This window comes from Hylobates moloch, unplaced genomic scaffold (genome assembly GCF_009828535.3).
Source record: "Hylobates moloch isolate HMO894 unplaced genomic scaffold, HMol_V3 SCAFFOLD_10, whole genome shotgun sequence".
NCBI classification, from domain to species: Eukaryota; Metazoa; Chordata; class Mammalia; order Primates; family Hylobatidae; genus Hylobates; species Hylobates moloch.
The window spans coordinates 92,760,821-92,785,570 of NW_026652285.1; the positions used below are offsets into that span (position 1 = coordinate 92,760,821).

The window sequence follows — 24,750 nt, forward strand, 5'->3', positions numbered from 1 at the left end:
ATACTTTAAGTTTTAGGGCACATGTGCACAATGTGCAGGTTTGTTACATATGTATCCATGTGCCATGTTGGTGTGCTGCACCCATTAACTCGTCATGCACAGTGGCATATATTTAAAAATGTTTATTAAATGAACTCTGAGGAAAACCAGAAGGTGACCTATGTGTTGCCAGCCCCCAACTAAATGCAACTCCTGATCGTTAGGTATCAATCATCTGAGACTAGAATAGGACAAATCATGAGTTTCCACTTTAAACCCAAAGTATGTCAGCCCCCTCTGTAATACACATGCTCTTAAAATTAGCTTTAGATGCCAAGAGCATTGCCTATAAGCATCCCACAGAAAGTTCAGACTACCACTACATAGAGATCATGCATTTTGTAACTCAGGCCAAATGAAAAATTGCAGTGACTCATAAAGACCTGAAAGGGAGACATCGAGAACAGTGTGGCCATTTCAATTCCGGCTGCAGAATTTGCTCCTGAAAATGCTACAATAAAAAATATTAATGCCATAAAAACCTAACAGCAGCCAAAGGACTACAGTCATAAAGAAAAAAACATAAATCCTAAAACATGTTGGCATAGAAGGCTCTCCCTCACCTTCAAGTAAAACAGGATTTAGGTCATCAAGAACACATCTGAACAAGGAAAACTTGAATCACATGGCAGAGTGGAAAAAAAAATAACAGTAATTATAACAATAACAGTAAGAAAGGAAGAAGCAGTGATGGCAAACACATAGAATGTACTCTGTGCTCTGCAATGTTCACTCATTCAATCCTCCTAACAACCCTATGAAGTAGGTACTGTTATTATGCCCACTGTTAAAATGAGGGAAGTACAGAGCAGTTAAGTGACCGGCCACAGGGCACCCAGGACAAGTGGACAAACAAGCAGCCTGGCTCCAGAAGCCACAGGCCTTAGGCAGCACAGACTGCCTCTGAGAACAATTTTGCCACATCACATCCCTGGGCCTCAGTTTCTCCTATATATAATAAAGAGGGTTGTGTTCAATTCTAGGATTCCTTTCAGTTTAATAAGCAGATAAAAGATGTGAAACCAAAATTCTAATATTCTGTGAAACTTTCCAATTTCGAAATAAAATGTAAAACAGTGCCCTTCAAAAATGAAATAACTATCTTGCAGACCCGCTTTAATATTAAAGTAACATATACAAAGAGCTTAGCACTTAAAGTGCCCAGCTCAGACCAAGAGCTCAATAAACAGCAGCTGTTATTACTCTTATGATAACACAGGAACAACCATTTAATAGTACAGCATATTTTAATTATACACGACGTAGAATAATCAAATCTCATTTGTTTGAGGCCCCAGACCCCACAGCATAGATCGAGTTGTACAGCTGAAATTATAACAACTCAAAGCTCAGAAATTACTTGTTTCCATTAGAGATCTGACAAGTCATTTCTTCAATTGGTCACTGGTGGTTTGCAGGTAACTATTAGCAGTAATGAGTATTCTAAATTAAATCCAGAGACAGCACCACTCTGCTCTGTAAAGACAACTGGGGAGAGAGAAACATAATTGTGGAATGTCCTTCTCTCTGTGTCCTCCATCTTCTCTCTGATAAATATCTCTTGTGTCTTGCATAGTATGGATTTCATTTGCTTACAAATGAAGAAGGGTCTAATTCTTCCCATGATAAATGAGAGCACTGAACAGGTAACTTGTTAAAGAGAATTGGAATTGGGAAAATAACCTTATTTTCCTGTTACTTGACAACAAACCCCCTCTGCTAATAAATGAAAGACACAATGCTGGAAGACATTAAGCACTGAAGCCAAATCTATCACCAAGTAATCCATTCTCAGAAAGAAAACTACACAGTACTAGGTACAGGCTACTCACATTTCATTCAACAGCAACAAAGATAAAGTCTACAAAATGCAAGGGGAGGCACAACGCAGTGGAAAGAATAATGGCTTTGGAATTAATAAAAACCTGGATTCAAATCCCAACTCTGACACTTATATGACCATAAACAAGTCTCTCCTAGTCTTAAGATTCCTTACCTGTAAAATGGGAATCATACAAAATACCTCAAAGGTTGCAGTGAGCATCAAATAGGGGACAATAAATAACATGCCTTATAGTAATAGTAAGGCCCTTGACAAATGTTAGCTCCCCTCAACTGTGCAACATGGGAACATCCCCACCTTTAGGACACCAGAAAGACACCAAACTTGAAAACCAAAGTTGAAAACCAAAAGTTTCACCCAAAGTTGAAAACTGCTGATCCCGTCAGAACCTATATTTGGCCCTGTGTAAAGGGCTGACTGCATGTGTACGTAAAAGTCTCACAGAAGATGTCCATGAGACATGGCACCCCTCCTACCTCTGGCATCACCGAACTTAGATCTCAAGAAACACAGCTTTCCTGGATCTGGCTGGACAGTGGCAGCAGACACAATTTGTTGGGGACAGTAATTTGGTATTTCCACTTACATTTTCAAAGTCCTTCATGTTCCGTGCTCTGGTGGGAGACACTGTTTCTTCTGACACATTTGGGAGCACTGTAAAAAGGTAAAATAGAGGAAAACGTCACAGCATGCAAACTGCCCAGTGTTCCTACTGGGGAATAAAGCCCAGAGAGGAAAACAACATGAACTACTTCCACAGTACCCATGGCTGGTACTTGCTGTCCGTTGTGATTTACTGATTTTACTCCAGGGAAAGCTCTAAACCATTAATTTACAAATTACTTAAACTAACCCCAAAGTAACAATGTGCACATCAGAGGATGAACCCAGCAAACACATCAGGCATTTTGCAAAGCAGACTGTCCTGATATGTACTTCCTTATTTCATGAAATTAACTTACTGAACAGAGTGTCATCTTCTCATGTCAACAATTACAACAAAGCACATCTAACTGACTTGACAGCAGGGGTTGGCAAACTTATTCTTAAAACGCCAGACAATATTTTAGGCTTTGTGGGCCATACACAAAGTCTAAAATCTGTCACAACTACTCAAATCCTCTGTTGTCACACAAAAACAGCCACAAACAATCCATAAACAAAGTGGTTATGTTCCAATAAAAGTTTATTTTCAAAAGCAAGCAGTGGACCAGAAATTGCTGACCTGCTTTAAAGACTGTGCCAATATCCAAATCTCTTTGCAGCGTCTTTAACTGAACAAACATGTATTACACACCTACTCAGTGCCAAGCCCCATCCTGTGTGCTGAGGAAACAATGGTGAAGGAGACACTAATCCTGCATCCAAGAGGTTCCCTATCGAGTGGGCAGGATGGAGATCTAAACTAACTGTTATCAGGCTGAATAAAGCCCGTGGCACTTTGTAGGTGTTCAGTAAATGTGTGCTGAGTGAGTATGTTCATTCTTCCAAAATATATGCAGAGAGTCCACTTTCTGCTAGGCCCCTTTCTAGATGTGGAAACATCAGGAAACAAACAAATGCAGCCGATAGTCTAGAGGGAGGAAATACAATAAACAAAACAAAAGGACAACTGCATAATATGTTAAAAGGTGATAAATGCTATGGAGAAAAATAAAGTAGATAAGGATAGGAAATAGGAGGCATGGGGTGAGGACTGCCATTTTAGGTAAGGTGCTTAAGGAAGGTCTCACTGAGAAGGTGACATCTGGGCAGACTTGAAGAGAAAGGACCAGTTACCTGGGGGAGAATTCTCCACATTCAGGGAGAAGCCTGAGGTGGAAGCATGGTCCCCAGTGGGTCTGGGGAACAGTCAAGAGGCCAATAGGCTGGAGTTCAATAAACAAAGGGGGACAGCAGGAGACGAGGTGAGAGAGGTAAACGGGGACAGACTGTATACGGTTTTCAGGCTCTTCTAAGGACTCTGAGGAGCCGCTGGAAGGTTTGCAGCTAAGAAGATGATTCGACTTAGGTTTCCACAGGCTCCCTCTGGCTGCCTTTCTGAGAACAGACTGTAAGGGGCTTAGGAGAGAAACAGGGAAACCAGTTAGGAGAATATTGGGATAATCTAGGCCGCAGATCATGGTGGTTTGGAGTAGGATGGAAGGAGTATAGGTGGTTGAGAACTAGTCTGATTCCGATACCTTAAAAGTAGCCAACAGGAATAAATGAAATGAGATGAGATGAGATGAAGTGAAATACACAATGTTGAGAGAGGAAAGTACACCTTAGCCTGGGGAGAGCCAAAAAGCGTGGTGAGCTTTGAGCTGAGTCTTAAAGAGGAAGCAAGCAGGCACTGGGCAGATGGGGAACAAAAGGAAGGAGAGACACCCCAGGTAAAAGCACAGAGGTGGGAGCAGGCACGGTGTTCAGAAACCACTTAGCAGAAAAGAGGCTAAGGAGTGGGCAGGGCAGACTGTGAAGGGCATGCTGGTTTGTTTTCCTGTTCCTCAAACGGGCCATGCCCTCACCTGTGTCTGGGATGCTCATCCCCTCCTTTTTCCTTACCTACATCCAACTTATTCAGGTCTCTGCTCCAATATCAACTTCTTGGGAAACTCTAGCCTAACCCACCTCCACACCAGAGGAAATCTCCCTTTAATCCCCTCTCACAGCACTTGACACGTCTTTGCTCCTGACACTGATCATACCATTTCTCATAAGGGTTTGTCTGTCTTCTCAGCTTAACAGTAACCACATTTGAGGCTGAATTTTAGCACTGAGCCCAGAGTCTGGCATGAAGCAAATGTATGCTATCGGCTAAATTAAGAAAATAGGCTGGCCGGGCACGGTGGCTCATGCCTGTAATCCCAGCACTTTGGGAGGCTGAGGCGGGCAGATCACCTGAGGTCAGGAGTTCGAAACCAGCCTGGGCAACATGGTGAACTCCATCTCTACTAAAAATACAAAAATTAGCTGGGCTTGGTGGCGTGTGCCTGTAATCCCAGCTACTTGGGAGGCTGAGGCAGGAGAATTGCTTGAACCCACGAGGCAGAGGTTGCGGTGAGCCGAGATCGCACCACTGCACTCCAGCCTGGGCAACAGAGCGAGACTCCATCTCAAATCAGACTTGTTGGATTTTGCATTTGAAGTAAAAGTTGCCAATGAGTGCAGTGGCTCATGCCTGTAATCCCAGCACTTTGGGAAGCTGAGGCAGGTGCATCGCCTGAGTCCAGGAATTCGAGACCAGCCTGGGCAACATGGCAAAACCGTCCTACAAAAAATACAAAAATTAGCCGGGTGTCGTGGCACACGCCTGTAGTCCCAGATACTAGAGAGACTGAGATGGGAGAATCGCTTGAGTCCAAGAGGTCAAGGCTGCACTGTTCATGATAGCACCTCTGTATTCCCAGCCTGGGTGACAGGGCAAGACCCTGTCTCAAAAAAATAAAAAGTAAAAATAAAGTAAAAGTTAATAGGTTCCTCAGGAAAACATGAGGGTGCCCTGTAAGTTAAGGGATTTTCCAGTAAGAAACCCTGGGACTCTTTTCCTGTCTGCTCCAAAATCTCCCTCCTTTTGCACATATCTCAGCACTGTGGAGAAGAGAAAAAAAAAAAAACAAGTCAAAATATCTTAGAGATATTTTGCAAAAACTAGCACTACCCACAGAGATGCTTAAGCATTCACTTTTTTCAGAAATAAAAATTATGAAGAATGCTTAGCTAGACCCAAACTGCAAAGTCTCCTCATAATCCAGCTTAAACACAATACGCTACTTATTTACTCAGTGCCGTCTCCTGTGGTCTAACCAGCTATTTGTCTCCAAAGGGCAGGCCCGTGTAGGAATGCGGGGCCTCAGCCGGCAAACAGGATCCAGCAGCCTGCCAGGAAGGCCTTGGCATGCTAGAGTCCAGATGGCAGCTCTCCTGGGCCTCCAGCCACTGGCCTAGCCGCCAATTCAATGTCCAGCCTCCGTGCAGTTGTTCAGTTCAGCAAATGCTCACTGAATCCCTAGAGCTTTAGTAGCAACAAATGAAATTCATGAAGTATGGCCAAAAGGACAACAATTCCTCTAGTCCAGTGTTTATGAAAGGAGGTGGAGAGCAAATCAATACATACAAAAAATACTGAGCACCTACTGTGTGCCAGTTCAGGGAAGCCTCTGGGCCCCAGAGATATGAAAGTTCAAGATGCTCACAGTCTAATGTCTACTTTCCTTGTTCGTTACTCAAGAGAATGCCTGGTTCTGTGTACTTACCACTATTTCCCAACCCAGCACTGAGGTTGATGCCATCCAGGTCATCTGGTACATTGGGAACAAGGCCACTAGGAGAGAACACATGAGAAAAGAGATGAGCTAATGTTTGAACAACAGAGACTGTTAAGACTGTCTGGACTGCACATGACAATCATCCCATGGCCAGGAGGGACGCACACAGCTGAGCTACCTATGAGGCATGAAGCACAGAGGTTAAGAACTCAGGCTTTGGGGCTGAGTTCCAGCTCCAACACTTGATAGCTGAGTGACCTTCAGTAATTTCATTCATTCAGTCATACATCAAATGTTCTGTGTTCCAAATATGTGCTAGCGGCAGAGGCACTGTGACAAGTACAAGCTACTTATGTTTCTGAGTCTCACCTTCTTAATCTGGTACATGGGGATACCATGCCCTCCCTGTAAAAATTAAATTCGTTCATGTATATAAACACAAAGCACATAGTAAGTGTTCAGTAAATGGCAACTATTGTTGTTGTTACTATTATCATTATGACTATTAATATGCCTAGCACCACCTCTGGGAATCAGACACCAATTTAGATGCTTTAAGAATGTCAAACAAGGCAAAATTCACTGATCCAAGAAGTTGTCCTGGTTGAATTACATAAATACCTTCAGTGAGGATCTGGAGACATTGAAAGAAAACTAACCCATAATAGGAGGTGTGGTGTGACACAAAAGACACTACCCTGATCTATTCTAAGCTCTGCCATGTATCTCTCTGAGCCTCACTTTCTTCAACTGTAAAAGGAGAACAGCAGCTACCTCACAGAGTAATTGGCAATTAAACAAGATACAGCAAGGTATCAGTATATTGTGGGTACTCCACAAATGGCAGCAAAATATCATGTCGCCTTGAAACCTACAGTGCTTTACAATTTATAAAAGATTTACCATCATTAGAATTGCCTAATTCCCTGAGGGTGCACACATTTTTCAAAGGAAGGCCCCAAGGCCCAGACAATTTTACTGTCCTAGCCAGGGTCACATGGCAGTTCTGTGGAGAGTCAGCTCCAGAAGCCAGGTCTTTTATGTCCAACCCCCACGAATACTTCCCTATCCCACACTGTAAAGTAGGAGTTGATGGAAACTCAGCTTGACTTCTTGGCAATTTGCTCTTTCCATGCCTCTAAATCCAAATTCATTGTGCTCCTAGAACAATTTTGCCTGACCACCAAACTTTGGAGTTGGAATGTACCTTCAAGATCAAAAACAGGCAAAAAATTGGAAATATCATACAATTCCAACATCAAGAAAATGATCACAAAAAAAATGTGTCCAGGCCGGGTGCAGTGACTCATGCCTATAATCCCAGTATTTTGGGAGGCCAAGGCCAGTGCATCACTTGAGATCAGGAGTTGGAGACCAGCCTGGCCAACATGGTAAAACCCCATCTCTAATAAAAATACAAAAATTAGCTGGGCATTGTGGCAGGTGCCTGTAGTCCTAGCTCTTGAGAGGCTGAGGCAGAAGAATCACTTGAACCCAGGAGGCAGAGGTTGAAGTGAGCTGAGATCACACCACTGCACTCGAGCCTGGGTGAGACTCCATCTCAAAAAAAAAAAAAAATTTTAAAAAAAATGTGTCCCCTATAAAGGTAAACGAAAAAACGTAAACAGAATATGTCCTCAATTATGAAAACAAATATATACAGTACATAAATACTGAAGTCACCTCAAGTCCGTTTTGGAAATAGGTGGGCTATAGCTATATAACAAGATAAAGGAAATACACTGAAATATTAAAAATCATCATTAGTAGGGAAATGAGAGGTCTTCTTCCTTTTTAATGTTATATAATTCTCAATTTCCTCCAATAAACATCACTAAAAGGACAAAGTCAATTTTCTAAACTGAATTTTAAAAACTAAAATCAAGTTCAACCATCACCTTTTGCAGATGGTGGTCCAGAAGCCCAAGGTCACAACACCAGGTTATTGGCCCAGCTCGGCCTAATGTCTGTTCCTACATTCTCAATCTGGGGTTCTCTCCACCAGAGCCATTACATTAACTCCCACTGGCTAAAACTGCCCCTGAATAACTCAAGCCAAGATCAATCACAGCTGAAAAGTACCTAGCAAACAAAGCCAAAGATTCTGGTCTTAGACAAGCTTCCTACAGGCAAACACTGAAGTTTGAAAAATGACACCTGACATCCCAACTCTTAGACAAAACCACTATGTAATGCAGAAATTTTTGCTTGGATCCTGCCAAATTTCCACTCGGGCTTTACCTACCCACTTTTAAAATGCTATGAATCTCTGTCATCTGCACCCTCCAGTCAGTTCCAACTACACCTCCAGCCCCAAGCAGCTCCCTCTTTCCATTCTAATCATTCGCTTGTAGCCTTATAATTAAGGTTGGGGCTCAGGGAGACTCACTAGAAATAAAAACAATGTGAGCAAAACAAAAGGGCTCAGATATGATCTTATTCCACAGACGAAAAGACTGAAACCCAGAAATGGGTTAGGAACTTATTTGCTCAAAATCACAAAAGTTAGTGGCAAAGCCGAGCCCAAAATCCAGGATCCCAGTGCCTTTTCCACTTGCTAGCCTGTGTGTGGACTGCCCAAAGCTCCTATATAAATGTGACACATGGTGGAGTACCAGTTTCCTCATGTGCAAAATAAAGCACAATCTAAGAAACCTGCCCTTGTATGGGGCACCCATGCTGCACAAGCACCACATTCAGCACAGGACAGGCAGCCTTCCCTTTCATCCTCACCACAGGATTAAAGTCCATTTTCTAAACTGAATGTTTGAAACTAAAATCAGGTTTAATCCTCACTATAGTCTTTCTGCAGTTCATGGTACTTTTTAATGTTGCCCTTTTCTTTCTTTTTTTTTTTTTTTTTTAAATGAGGAAGCAAAGACCCAAAAGTTAATAGGCTGGAAACTCCAAGCCAGCCTGACTTTAACCCCCTGCTGTGAACCTACACCACCCTGGTACCCCTGACGCCTTCCCGGAGGTTGGGGGTGGCTGGGGGGTGGTGGTGGTAAGGGCCGAATGGACTGAGGCATAAGGTTTCCATCACTCAGCAAGGGGCACAGCCATCATAACGACTGTTTCGTTTTGGTTTGGTTTGGTTTTTTGGAGACTCTCACTCTGTCGCCCAGGCTGGAGTGCAGTGGCGTGATCTCAGCTCATTGCAACCTCCGCCTTCCGTATTCAAGCGATTCTCGTGCCTCAGCCTCCCAAGCAGCTAGGATTACAGGCATGCAAAACCATGCCGGGCCAATTTTTTGTACTTTTAGTAGAGATGGAGATTCACCACGTTGGCCAGGCTGGTCTTGAACTCCTGAGCTCAGGTGACCTGACTGCCTCAGCCTCCCAAAGTGCTAGGATTACAGGCGTGCGCCACCGCACCCAGCTGTAGCAACTGTTGGTGGATAATTTTTGAGTGATTGAATGGACCTTCACCTGAGCTCCACCACCTCATCCTCCTATCTTGCTGTATTGCTACCGAAAAGGAGTGACCTCTTTCTATGCCTACATATGCCAGCAACAATTGTCCACTCAAACCACAAGACCCAAGGGGACTGTCTCCTTGACAAATTGTTTTATGAGAGTCATGGATGAGACCAGACACCACAGTCCGACAACGATTACACGAACAAACTCACTTTTGTCTTTTAACAACCCCTTTTTCATTCTATTTTATTCTTAATTAGAGAAAAATATATAAACTTAAAAAAATACAGATAAGCCTAAAGTTCTCCTTGGCTCCTCTTCGCTCCCATCTAGTACCCGCCTAAGAGGTAATCAGTGTTTTCAAAAAGACCTATAACTTCCAGATCTTTTTACGTGTTTTTACATAGATAGTTTTAATTTTGCTGCTTAAAAATAAAACACATGCAATCAAACAGTATATATCATGCTACAACATCCTTCTTCTACTTAATATGCCCTCAAGATGTTTTCATGACAGTACAAGTAGATATGCCTCAAAGTTTTTAACTCCTACAAAGCTTTCTACAGTGGTGTTCTTCAAACTTTACTGACCATGAGCCACAGAAGAAATATTACTACCCTTCATCCTTGAAATGTTTTCTATTCTGTTCTACTTTTCTAAATCCTGGTTGCAACCTACTAAATTGAATTTCATGAGCTACCAACGGGCCACAGTCTGAAAGATACTTTTGAAAGGATGTGTATTTACCCAATCACCTACTGATGATAATTCAATTTGTTTCCAAGTTTTTCTTTCACACGCAATGTCATATGAATGTCCTTATAAGGTCCCGTATGCACAAGTATGAGGATTTCTCTAGAATAGATGACAAGAAGTGGAATTGCTGGGTCAAAATATATTCACGTTTTTTAAATGGACGATGGATTTGAATATACATTTCTCCGAAGAAAGTGTACAAATGTCTAAAAGGCACATGGAAAGACGCTCAACACATCAGTAGCTATTAACCTGTAATCAATACCACAATGAGGGCCAGGCGGGGTGGCTCACTCCTGTAATCCCAGCACTTTGGGAGGCCGAGGCGGGCAGATCATCTGAGGTCAAGAGTTTGACACCAGCCTGGCCAACCTGGTGAAACCCTATCTCTACTAAAAATATAAAAATTATCCGAGCGTGGTGGCATGTGCCTGTAGTCCCAGCTACTTGGGAGGCTGAGGCATGAGAATCGCTTGAACCCACGAGGCAGAGGTTGCGGTGAGCCGAAATTGCGCCACTGCACTCCAGCCTGGGCGAGGGAGTGAGACTCTGTCTCAAAAAAAAAAAAAAAAAAAAAAAAAAAAACAAACAGATACCTACCATGTCACACTCAAAGGATGGCTATAATCAAAAGGACAATAAAAATATCGGTGAAGGGCAGGCATAGTGGCTTGTGCCTGTAATCCCGGCACTTAGCAAGGCAGAGGCAGGAGGATCACTTGAGCCCAGGAATTTAAGACCAGCCTGGGTAACAGAGCAAGACTCTGTCTCTAAAAAAAATTAAAAAGAAAAGCCTTAAAAAGGAAAGAAATTCTGACACATACTACAACATGCATGAAACCTGAAGACATAATGCTAAGTTAAACAAACCAGTCACAGAAGGATAAATAGTGTATGAGTCTACTTATATGCGACACTTAGAGTAGTCTAAATCATAGAGACAGGCTGGGCGCAATGGCACATACCTATAATCCCAGCACTTTGGGAGGCCGAGGCAGGCAGAACACTTGAGGCCAGGAGTTCAAGACCAGCCTGGTCAACCTGGTGAAACCCCGTCTCTACCAAAAATACAAAAATTAGCCAGGCGTAGTGGGGCATGCCTGTAGTCCCAGCCACTAAGTGGCTGAACCACGAGAATTGCTTGAACCCTGGAGGCAGAGGTTGCAGTGAGCCAAGATCACTCCACTGTACTCCAGCCTGGGCAACAGAGCGAGACTCTGTCTCAAAAAAAAAAAAAATCAGAGACAGAAAGTAGAATGGTGATTGTCAGAGGCTGGGAGAACAGGGGAATAGGGATTACTGTTTTAACAGGGACACAGTTTCTGTTTTGCAAGATGGAGAGTTACGAAGATAGTGGTGACAGTTGGGCAATAATACAAGTATATTTAATACAACTGAACCATGCTTTAAAATGGTTAAGATGGAATGTATGCAGTATCTAGGTCCTGCAAAGGCAGGGAGATGAGGGAAAGGAGAATTATTTGCTGATCTGTTGAGTAGTTACGCTGGGTCAGATACTGAGCTAAACTTTTTAAGATTCATTTTAATACTTATGCTAACCCTAGGCTTTATACCAACCCCATTTACAGATGATAAACACTGAGGCTCACAGAGGATGAGTGACTTGCCCCAGATCAAGGGGTTGTTAAGTAGCAGAACTGGGATTGAAACCCAGCTAGGCCTGGGACCCCAAAACCCAAGTGTCTGGCCAACAAGCACTGAAATGAGAATGGCTATCAGAGAGAATAATAATGGAAGTCATGATAACAGCAATAAGCAGCACTAAAAGTATAAAGCAGCAGACTGTGAAGAGCAGATTTATATTTAAAAAATAGTTCTCAGGCCGGGCATGGTGGCTCACGCCTGTAATCCCAGCACTTTGAGAGGCCAGGGCAGGCAGATCACGAGATCAGGAGATGGAGACCATCCTGGCCAACTTGGTGAAATCCCATCTCTACTAAAATTACAAAAATTAGCCAGGCATGGTGGTGCATTCCTGTAATCCCAGCTACTCGGGAGGCTCAGGCAGGAGAATTGCTTGAACCCGGAAGTTGGAGGTTGCAGTGAGCTGAGATCGAGCCACTGCACTCCAGCCTGGAGACAGAGCGAGACTCCGTCTCAAAAAATAAATAAATAAAAAATAGTTTTCAAACTGTAGTATAAAAAACTATTAGAGGTGCAAAGGACAATACAGGAGAGAAGCCATACTCCCAATATATTGGGGCAGTGGACATAAAATAGATAGAAAAGGGCATGATGAAATATCACAGGACCCAATTAGACAGGACCTGCAAAGCATGTTAGTCTGTGCCTGATACATGAAGGTTCTCAATAAACAGAAAAACCATTTGTCCAGGTTTACCCAAGATAGGCCCTATTTATGTCTGCTGCCCGGGCATAAATATTAATTATTTTCACTTTTCTTTTTTTTTTTTTTTTTTTTAAAGACAGAGTCTCACTTTGTCACCCAGGCTACAGTGCAGTGGCATGAACACAGCTCACTGCAGCATCAACCTTCCGGGCTCAAGCAATCCTCCTGCCTCAGCCTCCCGAGCGGTTGGGACTACAAGTGCATGCCACCACGCCTGGCTCATTTTTGTATTTTTTGTAGAGATAGGATTTCACCATGTTGCTCAGGCTGATCTCACACTCCTGAGCTCAAGAAATCGGCCCACCTCAGCCTCCCCAAGGGCTGGGATTACACAGGTGAGCCACCGCACCTGGCCCTTTTCACTCTTAAAAGTGTCCCAGTTAGCATAATAAATACCATGGTCATCCTTTCAATTAGGATCTGTTGACTAAAAGCAGCAGCTTGTCCATAGGAGAGCTGGATAAACAGTGCAGGTTCTCAGTCAGGGCTCTCCTCCTCTTCCCTCTACTCACTCTCCAACCAGGAGTCCAGGACAACCACAGGGGCCAGCCGTGGAGCAGAGTAGCGCTCTATTAGGCCTTCCTACCAGACCCCAGCTCCACCAGCAATGGGGACTCCCACAGTCTCTTGGGCCAGGTCCATGGGAGGCCACTCTTGGCCATTATTCCCTGATTCATATCACCTTTGATGACAATAGTAATAATAACACTAATGGCAACACAAGATCATTTTTTAAGCACTGATTAGGTGGCAGGGACTACACCTGCCAAGCTAATGGCTTCGACAGGCATCACCTCTTTTAATCCTCACTCCAAATCTGTTGGGTGGATATTACTAGCCCATTTTACGGATGGGAAAGCCGGTGAAATCACTTTACCAAGGTCACACAGCTAGCCAGTTTATAGGGCTGGATTTGAATACAGTTTTGTCCAACTCCAGCCAAGGCTCTTAACCATTGCACTCCATTGCCTCCTGGGTGGCCACTATGTGACCCAAAAAGCAAAGTCTGGGCATACCGGCTACACTCTCCATAATGAAAACAAACCCTCAAACCAGAATGAACCATCAGGTGCCCTCAAGGTCCCTGTTCTCCACCAATCCCCACTAACGGGATACTCCAAGTGGCCCCAACCTCGTCCTACTCTTTCAGAAAACCCCTTACCTGTTCTTCACACCCTCTACAAAGTACGTGGCGCAATGCTACAGGCAATTGTGGTACAGGTCGGGGCTCCCAGCCCTCCAGAGTGTCAGCTGGTGGGCCCCCCAGAGACCCTCTCCGAAGGAACCCACCCCACACACTGCCTCTGGCCAGACACCCTCAAGAGCAAACCCCAAGGCCACGTTAGAGCGAAATCCCATCAGCTGGAACCCCGGCCCGGTTACCACGACCACCAATGCCCCGGCCGCACCTGCAGCCGCTGAGCGTCCCGGGGACGGTGACGTCCTCTTCCAACACCGAGTCCATCACTGATACAGAGGTGGCGGCGGCGTTGGTGTCTGTGGCGGCGGCGCCACTAGTACCCCCCGCGGTAGCGACCCGCCGGGCTCCCCGGGTCCCCGCCCCCTCCACCCCAGCTCTTGTTCAGACTCTGGCGGCGCCGCTGGAATTCAAACCACAGACGCCGCCATCTTTCCCGGCGCTTCTTCCTACGGAAACGAGGCGGGGTCACCGAGGCGCACGCAGTGAAGCCGGCCGGCTGGCGCCAGAGGACGGGCAGGGAAGCGGGGATAGGTGCCATCTTAACTAAGGGCATAGCATCCGTGCTTATGCAAGCAAAAATAAGAGAAAAAAAAGACCGGCTGCCATTTTTTGTGAGGGCACTCAGGAAGAGGCGAGGGCGGGTGCCATCTTTGTTGAGGGCCAAAGCGGGCCCTAGTCCGTTAATTTACGCGGGAGATGGAAATGAATACAGCCCCTCATGAATCCTCAAAGTTCCTAACCTCGTGTTTGCTTTTCTGGAATAATGACCCCAAAACTTTGGGATTTGACCTTAAGTTGAAACTCAGATAACTGAATGCTGCCTTGCTTTGGAAAAATCCTACGTGCGGAATCTCAAGGCAAACAGTAATTTGCAGACTTAGTTGGAAGCAAATAACTCATTCCCATGAGCCAGTGGTCAACAGCACTCCCACTCCAGTCTCTCACCTATTAGTCTTTTATTACCATTAGGACTCAAAGGCACCTGTGGTCAGAAAATTGAGGGCGAGCGAGAGGAAAGGACTCTCCCAAAGTAATTAAGTATTGACAATGTCTTTCAGCTGGAGCGGCGGTCCGCAGCTCCTGCCAACTAGATGAGGGCTCTTTGCATAACCCTGGCTGCCTTTCTTTTTTTTTTTTTTTTTTTGAGATAGGGCCTCTTCGCCAGGCTGGAGTGCAGTGGCGTGATCTCAGCTCACCGCAACCTTCACCTCCTGGGTTTAAGCGATTCTCCTGCCTCAGCCTCACGCCACCACACCTGGGTAATTTTTGTATCTTTAGTAGAGACAGGGTTTCACCATATTGGCCAGGATGGTCTCAATCTCTTGACCTCGTGATCTGCCTGCCCCAGCCTCCCAAAATGCTGGGATTACAGGCAGGAGCCACAGCACCGGCCCCTTGGCTGCCTTTCTTAAAGCACATAGCAATCACCAAACACTTAGATAATCTTGGCAGCGCTTAAGCAAAGAAATCAACCTTCCCCTCCTCAACTCAGTGTTGCTCCTTCCTCTGCAGGCCCTTGTGAGAGCACCAGATGAAAATAACTTGAAATGGTTAGTGAGTGGATAGATAGTGACTTTCCCAGTAATCTTGAACAATTCCCCTTTCACCCTCAGTTTCCTCATTTTTGTTTTGTTTTAAATAGAGACAGGGCCTCACTATGTTGCCCAGGCTGGTCTTGAACTCCTGGCCTCAAGCAGTCCTCCCACCTTGGCCTCCCAAAGTGCTGGGGTTATAGGCCTGAGCCCTGCACCAGGCCCTCATTCTTCAGTTAAGTAATTAACCAATTATTGATACTTTTCAAAAGAAGCCTTCCCTAGTCATTTAATCTAAATCAAGCCACTTCTTGTATGCCTAGCAATGCAAATTATTCCTTTGTGGCACTTACCATATTTTGCAATTGTGTGTGTGTGTGTAAAATCATTTTTTAAATGTCTTTCCTTGCACTAGACTGGAAGCTGCATGGGGCAGGGACTACATTCTGAATTGTTCACTGCTCTATCCTCAACACCTAGCACTATGTCTGCCACTCAGCAGCTATTTGAAAATGTATGTTAAATGAATGAATGATTCCATCAATCAGTCTGCAAATAAGGCCAATACCTATCCTGCAAGGTTTTTGTGAGAATAATCAGAGATACTTCTAGGAGCTCAGTCAATAGTAATCCTGTGTATCCCAGATTCATATTCATTCTCTCTCTTTCTCTCTCTCTGTCTCTCTCTCAGCTTTAGTGAGGCTTCCAAAGCCCACGATTCTTTGCCTGTCCCCCTTCTTTCCCTAGATCTTCAACCACACCCAGAATTAGCAATGATAAAAGCATGAAAAAGAGGGAGAGCTTAGCACACCTGGTGCACTGCCCCAGGAAAGGGGCAGTCCTTGAAGCCCAGGAACCAATATTCCTTGCCAGTAAGTTCAACCCATGAGATAGGTGTGTCCAAAAGCAGGGAAGTTGGGGTGTCAAGATTCCCACCCTGGCTCTGCCACCAACTCTGTGATCTTTGGCAGATCACTTTTTTTTTTTTTTTTTTGAGATGGAGTTTTGCTCTTGTTGCCCAGGCTGGAGTGCAATGGCACGATCTCGGTTCACCACAACCTCTGCCTCCCGGGTTCAAGTGATTCTCCTGCCTCAGCCTCCCAAGTGGCTGGAATTATAGGCATGCACCGCCACGTCCGGCTAGTTTTATATTTTTAGTAGAGGCAGGGTTTGTCCATCTTGGTCAGGTTGGTCTCGAACTCCTGACCTCAGGTGATCCACCCACCTCAGCCTCCCAAAGTGCTGGGATTACAGGCATGAGCCACCCCGCCCGGCCTGGCTGATCACTTCTCTGTGGACCTCAGCTTCTACATCTGTTAAATAAGAGGGCTGAACCTCTCAGGGTCTCTCAGGATGTTACAGCTCTGGAGGTAATTTCTACATTTCTTTCTTTTTTTTTTTTTTTTTTTTTTTGAGATGGAGTCTTGCTCTGTTGCCCAGGCTGGAATACAGTGACGTGATCTCAGCTCACTACAACCTCCTGGGTTCAAGCGATTCTCCCGCCTCAGCCTCCCAAGTAGTTGGGATTACAGGCACCTGCCACCACGCCCAGCTAATTTTCTTATTTTTAGTAGAGGCGGGGTTTCACCATGTTGGCCAGGCTGGCCTCGAACTCCTGACCTCAGGTGAGCCGCCCACCTCGGCCTCCCAAAGTGCTGGGATTACAGGTGTGAGCCACTGTGCCCAGCTTCTGTGTTTATTTCAAAGCTACTAACATACAACCAACTCTCTCCTGGGGAGGGAGGCTAACACTTCCCACATGAAGGAACTAACTTTGCATCTCCACCCAATGAAAACTCTTGAGAATATAAACAAGGAGGAGAACTTATACATTTTGAGCATGTCTTATATGTCACTTGTTCCAGGCATGTTACATGCACCACCTCATTTAACCCTCCCAACAACCTTCTGCAGGAGGGCTAGTATCTGACTTACAATTGAGAAGACTGAGGCTGCAAAAGGTAAAAACTACTTACTGAAGGTCCTACAGCTGGTAAGTGTCAGAGCTGGAATTGAGACCAAGTCCCTTTGAATTCCAACACCTTGATTGTTTCAAGCAGCCTGTCATCCCCATTTGGGTTTCTCTTTTGCTTTAGAATTTAGTATTAAGAGGTGAGGTCTACATCCAGACGACAGTATTTAAGGGTTGTGTTCACCAGACTCTACTCCTTGGGAAACTGCTTCAAAGTGGCTAAGAGGTGAATCTTAGTATGGGCAGTTTACAGAACTGGAAGTCTGGACACCTGGATTCTGACTCTGGAAACTCCTCCCATTTATCCTGTGACCTGGGGTTGCTTCCCCTTGCTACACCTCGATTTTCCCATGTGTAAAATAGGAAGGACAATGCTGAGTTCACATGGTTGCCTCATCTCATTGAATACCTTGGACATTATTGAAGAAGAAAGAACCTGTGAGGAGTTGGGTTGTTTTTTTAATGTATTTAATTTTTTTTTTTTTTTTTTTTGGACACAGGGTCTTGCTTTGTCAACCAGGCTGGAGTGCAATAAGAGTGATCATAGCTCACTGCAGCCTCCACTTCCCAGGCTCAGGTGATCCTCCCACCTCAGCCTCCCGAGTAGCTGGGACCACAGGCAGGTGCCACCATGCCAGACTAATTTGTTTATTTTTAGTAGAGACGGGGTCTTGGTATGTTGCCCAGGCTGGTCTCAAACTCTTGGGCTCAAATGATCCTCCCACTTCAGCCTCAGAAAGTACTGGGGTTATAGACATGAGCCATCGCGCCCAGCCTAGGAGCTCTCATTATGATTAGTCCATTGCCTTGTTCAGCATGACCATGTCCCTGGGTTGCGTGCTAAACCCTTTAGTGAACCTAGAAACTGAAAATAGAATCAATTGCACAAAGGAAAGGCTATTTGGAAGTTGGTTTTCCTGCTACTGTAGTGGTTTCATGGTCAGAGACAGAGGCCTTTGTCCTGTCTCTGTCTCACCATGATCTTTCTGCCAAGCCTAGAGGTGACGTCACTACCACCAGCTGTTTGGGCTATCTGGGGCTATCTCCTTGACAACAGCCACCCAACCACAAAGCTGGCATTATTATTTCCTCAGACAAGGTCATATCAAATGGCTGGGAGGAAGTAGCTTGCAGTCAGATGTTTTTCATTTGCGTGGAACCCTCCTGAAGCTTTAACAGATCAAGACACTTGAACTGCCATTACTAACAGCAAGAATAACTTTTTATAGGATCAATATATGTGCAATGCTGCTACTTTGCACTCTTCCATTTTATCCTCATGATGCTGTGAAGTGAATTGGGGTGATCGCCCTACTCTACAGAAGAAGAAACTAAAGGCTCAGAGAGGGGAAGAGATTTCCCAAAGGTCACACTTTTTTTTCTTTCCTTCTTTCTTAGCTTTTTATTTAGAAATAATTTCAAACTTAGAAAAAAGTTGCAAAAATAGTACAAAGAATTTCTAAAATATTAACATCTTCCACAACCATAGCACAATTGTCAAAAATAAGAAATTACATTGATACAATACTACTTATTAAAGATCTTATTTAAATTTAATCTTTTCCCATTAATTCCCTTTTGCTGGTCCAGGATCCAATCCAATATTCCACATTGCATTTACTTGTTACATCTCGTTACTCTCCTCCAGTCTCTGACAGTTCTTTCATGGCATTAACATGCTTTTTGTTTTTGTTTTTGTTTTTGAGACACAGTCTCACTCTGTCACCCAGGCTGGAGTCCAGTGGCACGATCTCAGCTCACTGCAACCTCTGCCTCCCAGGTTCAAGTGATCCTCCCACCTCATCCTCCCAAGTAGCTAGGAATACAAGGCATGCACCGCCATGCCCAGCTAATTTTTGTATTTTTGTAGAGATGGAGTTTTACCATGTTGGCCGGGCTGGTCTTGAACTCCTGACCCAGATAATCTGCTCATCTCGGCCTCTCAAAGTAATGGGATTACAGGTGTGAGCCACTGCACCCAGCCAGCATTGACACTTTCTAAATGTTGCCAGTTATTTGGTAGAATGTTCTTCAGTTTGGGTTTGTGTGGTGTTTTCTCAGGATCAAATTGAAGTTATGTACTTTTTTTTTTTTCAGAGACAGGGTCTCACTCCGTCACCCAGGCTGAAGTGCAGTGGCACTGTCATGGCTCACTGCCGCCTCTAACTCCTGGGCTCAAGTGTTCCTCCAGCCTCAGCCTCCCAAAGCCCTGGCATTACAGGTGTGAACCATCGTGCTGAGCCCAGGTTATGCACTTTTGACAAGAATACCACAAAAGTGACATACCCTTCCTTGGTTGCATATCAGGAGGCACAGAATGTTAATATGTATCATTAATGAGTGATGTTAACACTTATTTCTTGACTAAGGTGGTGTCTGCAATAAAATTACTGTTTTTCCTTTTGTAATTAATACTAATCTTGTGGAAAGATATTTGAAGCTGTGTGTTCAGTTTGTATACTTTCACCCACTAATTTTAGCATCTATTGATAATTCTTACCCAAAACAATTTTCACAGTAGTATTTGCCAATTGGTGATTCTCTATTTTCATTATCCTTTCTATATTTATTGGAATTCTACTGTAAGTAAGGAAGAGCTTTCTCTTCTCCCCCATTTATTCATTTATTCATTTCTTGATTTACATCATTATGGAGTCATGGATATTGGTTTATTTTATGTGTTATAATCCATTACTATCATTATTTGTTGCACAAACGGTCCTAGATTTGGCCAAGCTGCCCTTCCTTTTTTTTTTTTTTTTTTTTTTTTTTCAGACAGAGTCTTGCTCTGTCCCCAGGCTAGAGTGCAGTGGCACGATCTCGACTCACTGCAACCTTCGCCTCCCAGGTTCAAGCAATTCTCCTGCCTCAGCCTCCCAAGTAGCTGGGACTACAGGCGCACACAACCACACTCAGCTAATTTTTGTATTTTCAGTAGAGACAGGGTTTCACCATGTTGGCCAGGATGGTCTCAACCTCTTGACCTCGTGATCTGCCCACCTCGGCCTCCCAAAGTGCTGGGATTGCAGGCATGAGCCACTGCGCCCGGCCCAAGCTGCCCTTCTAAACCATGGCCGTGCTGAGATTCAAACCCATGCCTGTCTGGTCCCACAGTTGGCAGTATTTCTGGCTCACGCATCTGCCCCCTTGCTCCCAAGACCTCTTACCAACCAACCCTCAACACCAGCAGTCCTTATTAGGGACCAGTTCTCAATTAGTACCCACTGCCTTCTCTGAAGAGCAGGGTGATAAAGCCAGTGATGCCTTCTGGGCCCAACATGTAGCCCAAGGCTGTGCCCATAGTAGATGCTCAATGCCAGTTTGTCAAATTAAATCTAAGTCCTGACTTTTTCTCAAGATGGAAAGTGGAATGAGAAATACCAAATATCAAAGGAATAGAATATAGATTATTGGACTAGGGATGGTAACACACATCAACATAATATAAGATTAATACCAACCTCCCAGTTCAACTTTCTGGGCCTATTTTCTTATCTGTATGCTGAGTGCATTACACTACAACATTGAGGCCCCTTCGGCTGTGATGTTCCACGAATAACTAAAATGAGCTACCATATATTAAGCTCTTTGTATGTGCCAGGTACTGTGTTATATACTTTGCATTCAATCCTCACAATAACTTTATGAAACAAGAACTGATTATGCTCTAACTTTATGGTTGACAAAACTGAAGTACAAAGAGAAGAAAGAGTTGCCTGGCCATTGAAGGGGATCAAAATATGCCATCCCAACCATATGCCACTTTTGCATAAGGATTATTTTGAGCTGAAGACAATTGAGAATCAACAGATGCAGAAAGAATTTTCTGCCTTCTTCTTTTCTACCCTGAAGCAGGACATAAATTTCCCTTTGTGAAGATGTGCCTCCTCCCTGTCTGCCATTAGTTTCCCCCATATATTCCCTAATCACTTCCCCGTGATTTATCAGCCTTGAAACTCAACACTCCCTTCTTTTGTTATAATGGGATAAAAGCCCTTGAGCCTAACCACTTATTTGAGTTTCACTTCTTCTTTTCTATGAACTCTTGTGCACATAACTATTAATAAAAATTAATATGCCTTTTCTCCTGTTAATCTGTCTTTTGTCCATTTAGTTCACAGAACCCTCAGGTACTGAACCAGACAGGTTAAAGAGAAAGTTTTGCCCCCTGACACCATCCATGTAGCTCAGTTGTGGAGACGGGATTTGAACCCAAAATTCATCCGAAAGCCCATGTTCTTAACCACTAGGCACTAGGCCATAGTGCCTTTCACTGAATACCTGTCCTCAAGAAGCTGGTGAAAATGCACATACATAATTATAAAACAAAGCAAAACATTTTAAATGCTTTGTTGATATAAGAAAGATAACAGGGCCGGGCACGGTGGCTCACGCCTGTAATCCCAGCACTTTGGGAGGCCAAGAAGGGCAGATCACGAGGTTAGGAGATCTAGTCCATCCTGGCCAACATGGTGAAACCCCGCCTATACTAAAATACAAAAAAAATTAGCTGGGTGTGGTGATACGCACCTGTAGTCCCAGCTACTCGGGAGGCTGAGGTAGGGGAATCGCTTGAACCTGGGAGGTGGAGGTTGCAGTGAGTGGAGATCGCGCCACTGCACTCCAGCCTGGTGACAGGGCAAGACTCCATCTCAAAAAAAAAAAAAAAAAAAGAAAAGAAAGAAAAAGAACAGTGAGATTCTAGGATCACAGAGGGGATTAAGTCATTCTGATTGAGCAGTTGGGGAAGGCCGTTTTACAAGTAAGACCTATGCCCTGCAAAAGCAGGATAAAAACCTGTACATACAATTATGTGCACTGGCTCCTCATGTTTGAAGGCTCACAGAGATCAGATAAAATCCCTACTTGATGCAACTATTTAAAAAGCCCGTGTCACATTCTTCATCCCTTGATTCTACCTCACAACGGCTCTAAGACAAGTTTGTTATCATTCTTCTACTGATAAGGAAATTGAGGCTCAGAGACATGAACCGATTTTCCCAAAGTCACACAGCAAGCTAGTGACAGAGAGGAGCTTGGACCTCCATTTCCTGATTCACAAAAGGTGGTTCGTGAGCTTTTTGAAACTTGCAGGAGCCAGAGATATGTCCCATGTCAAGATCTCCTACCTAAATTGATCATCCTCAATACCGTGGCCACATCCCCACCCACTTAAATCCAGGGTCTGGCTAACAGAGATCTAAAAGCTGCTGGAAAAATTATCCCAGAATGCCAGAGAGTGCTTTCAAGCACCCTCTCCAGCTGCACACTGAATATGTAAAGCAGCGATAGCTCTAGGCAGAGAAGGATAATTGAATTAATCAACTGTCTGGACATTTTGCAGATTAAAAGAAGAACTTAATGTCTTGTGACTTGTAGGAGGGGACGGTAAACTTTGCATCTCCCTTAAATGCAGTGAATTCACACTGAGAGCACAGAGCAGGATCTAGAGAAGGATGAACACACTTGTGGCAGCTGCAGTGCCTCCTTCCTTAAAGGGATAAATGACAGTCCCCTTTTCCTTGCATGTGTCCTCCTGTGTGACATGCCAAGTACACTGCACAGGCTGTGCCCTACACAAGCACATCCACCAAAGGAGAGGTGGAGGCTGAAATTGAGTCCCTGCTGTGCTGGACAAGCTGTGAGTTTATCCCAAAGCAGGGATACCTTTTTTCTAATTCACACAAAAGAACTACACATGCCAGTGACTCTTAGAGTCTAAAATATACTTCCTTCCCCTTCTCTGTGAGTCCTAGGGTCCTCTAAACAACAGTTTAAGAGAAAGTTTTGGGACCCAGTTTGGGTAGATTTCCCACCTCTGGACTCCCAGAATACCTTGAGCTTATCATCGTGACATTTAGGTCTGTAATTGTTAACTTGGCTGCCACAGTGTGAACTCCTTGAGGCTAGGAGAGGCAATGCCAATATTTTATTTTCATTTCATTTTATTTTTTGAGACAGAATTTCACTCTTGTAGCCCAGGCTGGAGTGCAGTGGCATGATCTCATCTCACTGCAACCTCCGCCTGCCAGGTTCAAGCGATTCTCCTGCTTCAGTCTCCCAAGTAGCTGGGACTACAGGTGTGTGCCACCATGCCCAGCTAATTTTTGTATTTTTAGTAGAGACAGGGTTTCACCATATTGGCCAGCCTGGTCTTGAACTCCCAACCCAGGTCATCTGCCCACCTTGGCCTCCCAAAGTGCTGGAATTACAGGCGTGAGCCACCACACCTGGCCAATGTTAATATTTTAAATCAACTTTATTGAGATAGAATTTACACAAAATAGGTGTACCCACTTCAAGTATACATTCTGGTGAGTTCTGGCAAACTTACATACTCATGTAGCCATCGTCACAATCAAGAGATACAGAATAGCAGGCTGGGTGTGGTGGCTCATGCCTATAACCCTAACACTTTGGGAGGCTAAGGTGGGCAGATCACTTGAGGCCAGGAGTTCGAGACCAGCCTGGCCAATGTGGTGAAACCCCATCTCTACTAAAAATACAAAAATTAGCTGGGCATGGTGGTGTTTGCCTGTAATCCCAGCTACTCCAGAGGCTGAAAAAGGAGAATCACTTCTTGAACCCAGGAGGTGGAGGTTGCAGTGAGCTGAGATCACACCACTGCACTCCAGCCTGGGCTACAGAGCAAGATCCTGTCTCAAAAAAAAAAAAAAGGAAAGAGAGAGAGAGATAGAACAGAGCTCTCGAACAGAACTTTCTTGGATGATGGAAATACAATATTCTAAATCTGCACTGTCCAATACAATAGCCATTAGCCACTTGTGGCTATTGAACCCTGGAAATGTAGCTATGTGACTGAGGAATTGAATTTTTAAAATGTTTATCTTTTTTTTTTTTTTTTTTTGAGACGGAGTCTCGCTGTCACCCAGGCTGGAGTGCAGTGGCGCGATCTCACCTCACTGCAAGCTCCGCCTCCCGGGTTCACGCCATTCTCCTGCCTCAGCCTCCTGAGTAGTTGGGACTACAGGCGCCCGCCACCACGCCCGGCTAATTTTTGTATTTTTAGTAGAGACGGGATTTCACCGTGTTGGCCAGGATGGTCTCGATCTCCTGACCTCGTGATCCGCCCGCCTCGGCCTCCCAAAGTGCTGGGATTACAGGCGTGAGCCACCACGCCCGGCCCTAAAATGTTTATCTTAATTAAAATTTAAATAGCCACATGGGGCTAGTGGTTACTGTATTAGCATAGATAATGAAACATTTCCATCACCCCACAAGGTTCCTTGTGATACAGTCCAAGTCAATCTCCTTTCCCCCTCAGGAAATCACTGTTCTTTTATTTTTTATTTTTTGAGACGGAGTCTCACTCTGTCGCCCAGGCTGGAGTGCAGTCGCGCGATC

The 24,750-nt window shown here is 44.5% G+C and overlaps 1 protein-coding gene across 4 annotated transcripts in view; it reads right to left on the bottom strand.

The window, feature by feature from the left end:
- Positions 1-14,310, bottom strand: part of CDK5RAP2 (CDK5 regulatory subunit associated protein 2) — a 185,636-nt gene extending 171,326 nt beyond the window's left edge. For all 4 annotated transcript variants that reach the window (XM_032164988.2, XM_032164987.2, XM_032164990.2 and 1 more), the window contains exons 1-3: positions 14,090-14,310; positions 6,121-6,188; positions 2,469-2,536 (exon numbers count right to left, since the gene is read on the bottom strand). In XM_032164988.2, the coding sequence (XP_032020879.1) occupies positions 2,469-2,536; positions 6,121-6,188; positions 14,090-14,145 (192 nt within the window). In that variant the 5' untranslated portion in view covers positions 14,146-14,310. The remainder of the gene's footprint in view (positions 1-2,468; positions 2,537-6,120; positions 6,189-14,089) is intronic.
- Between the last annotated feature and the right edge of the window lie 10,440 nt (positions 14,311-24,750).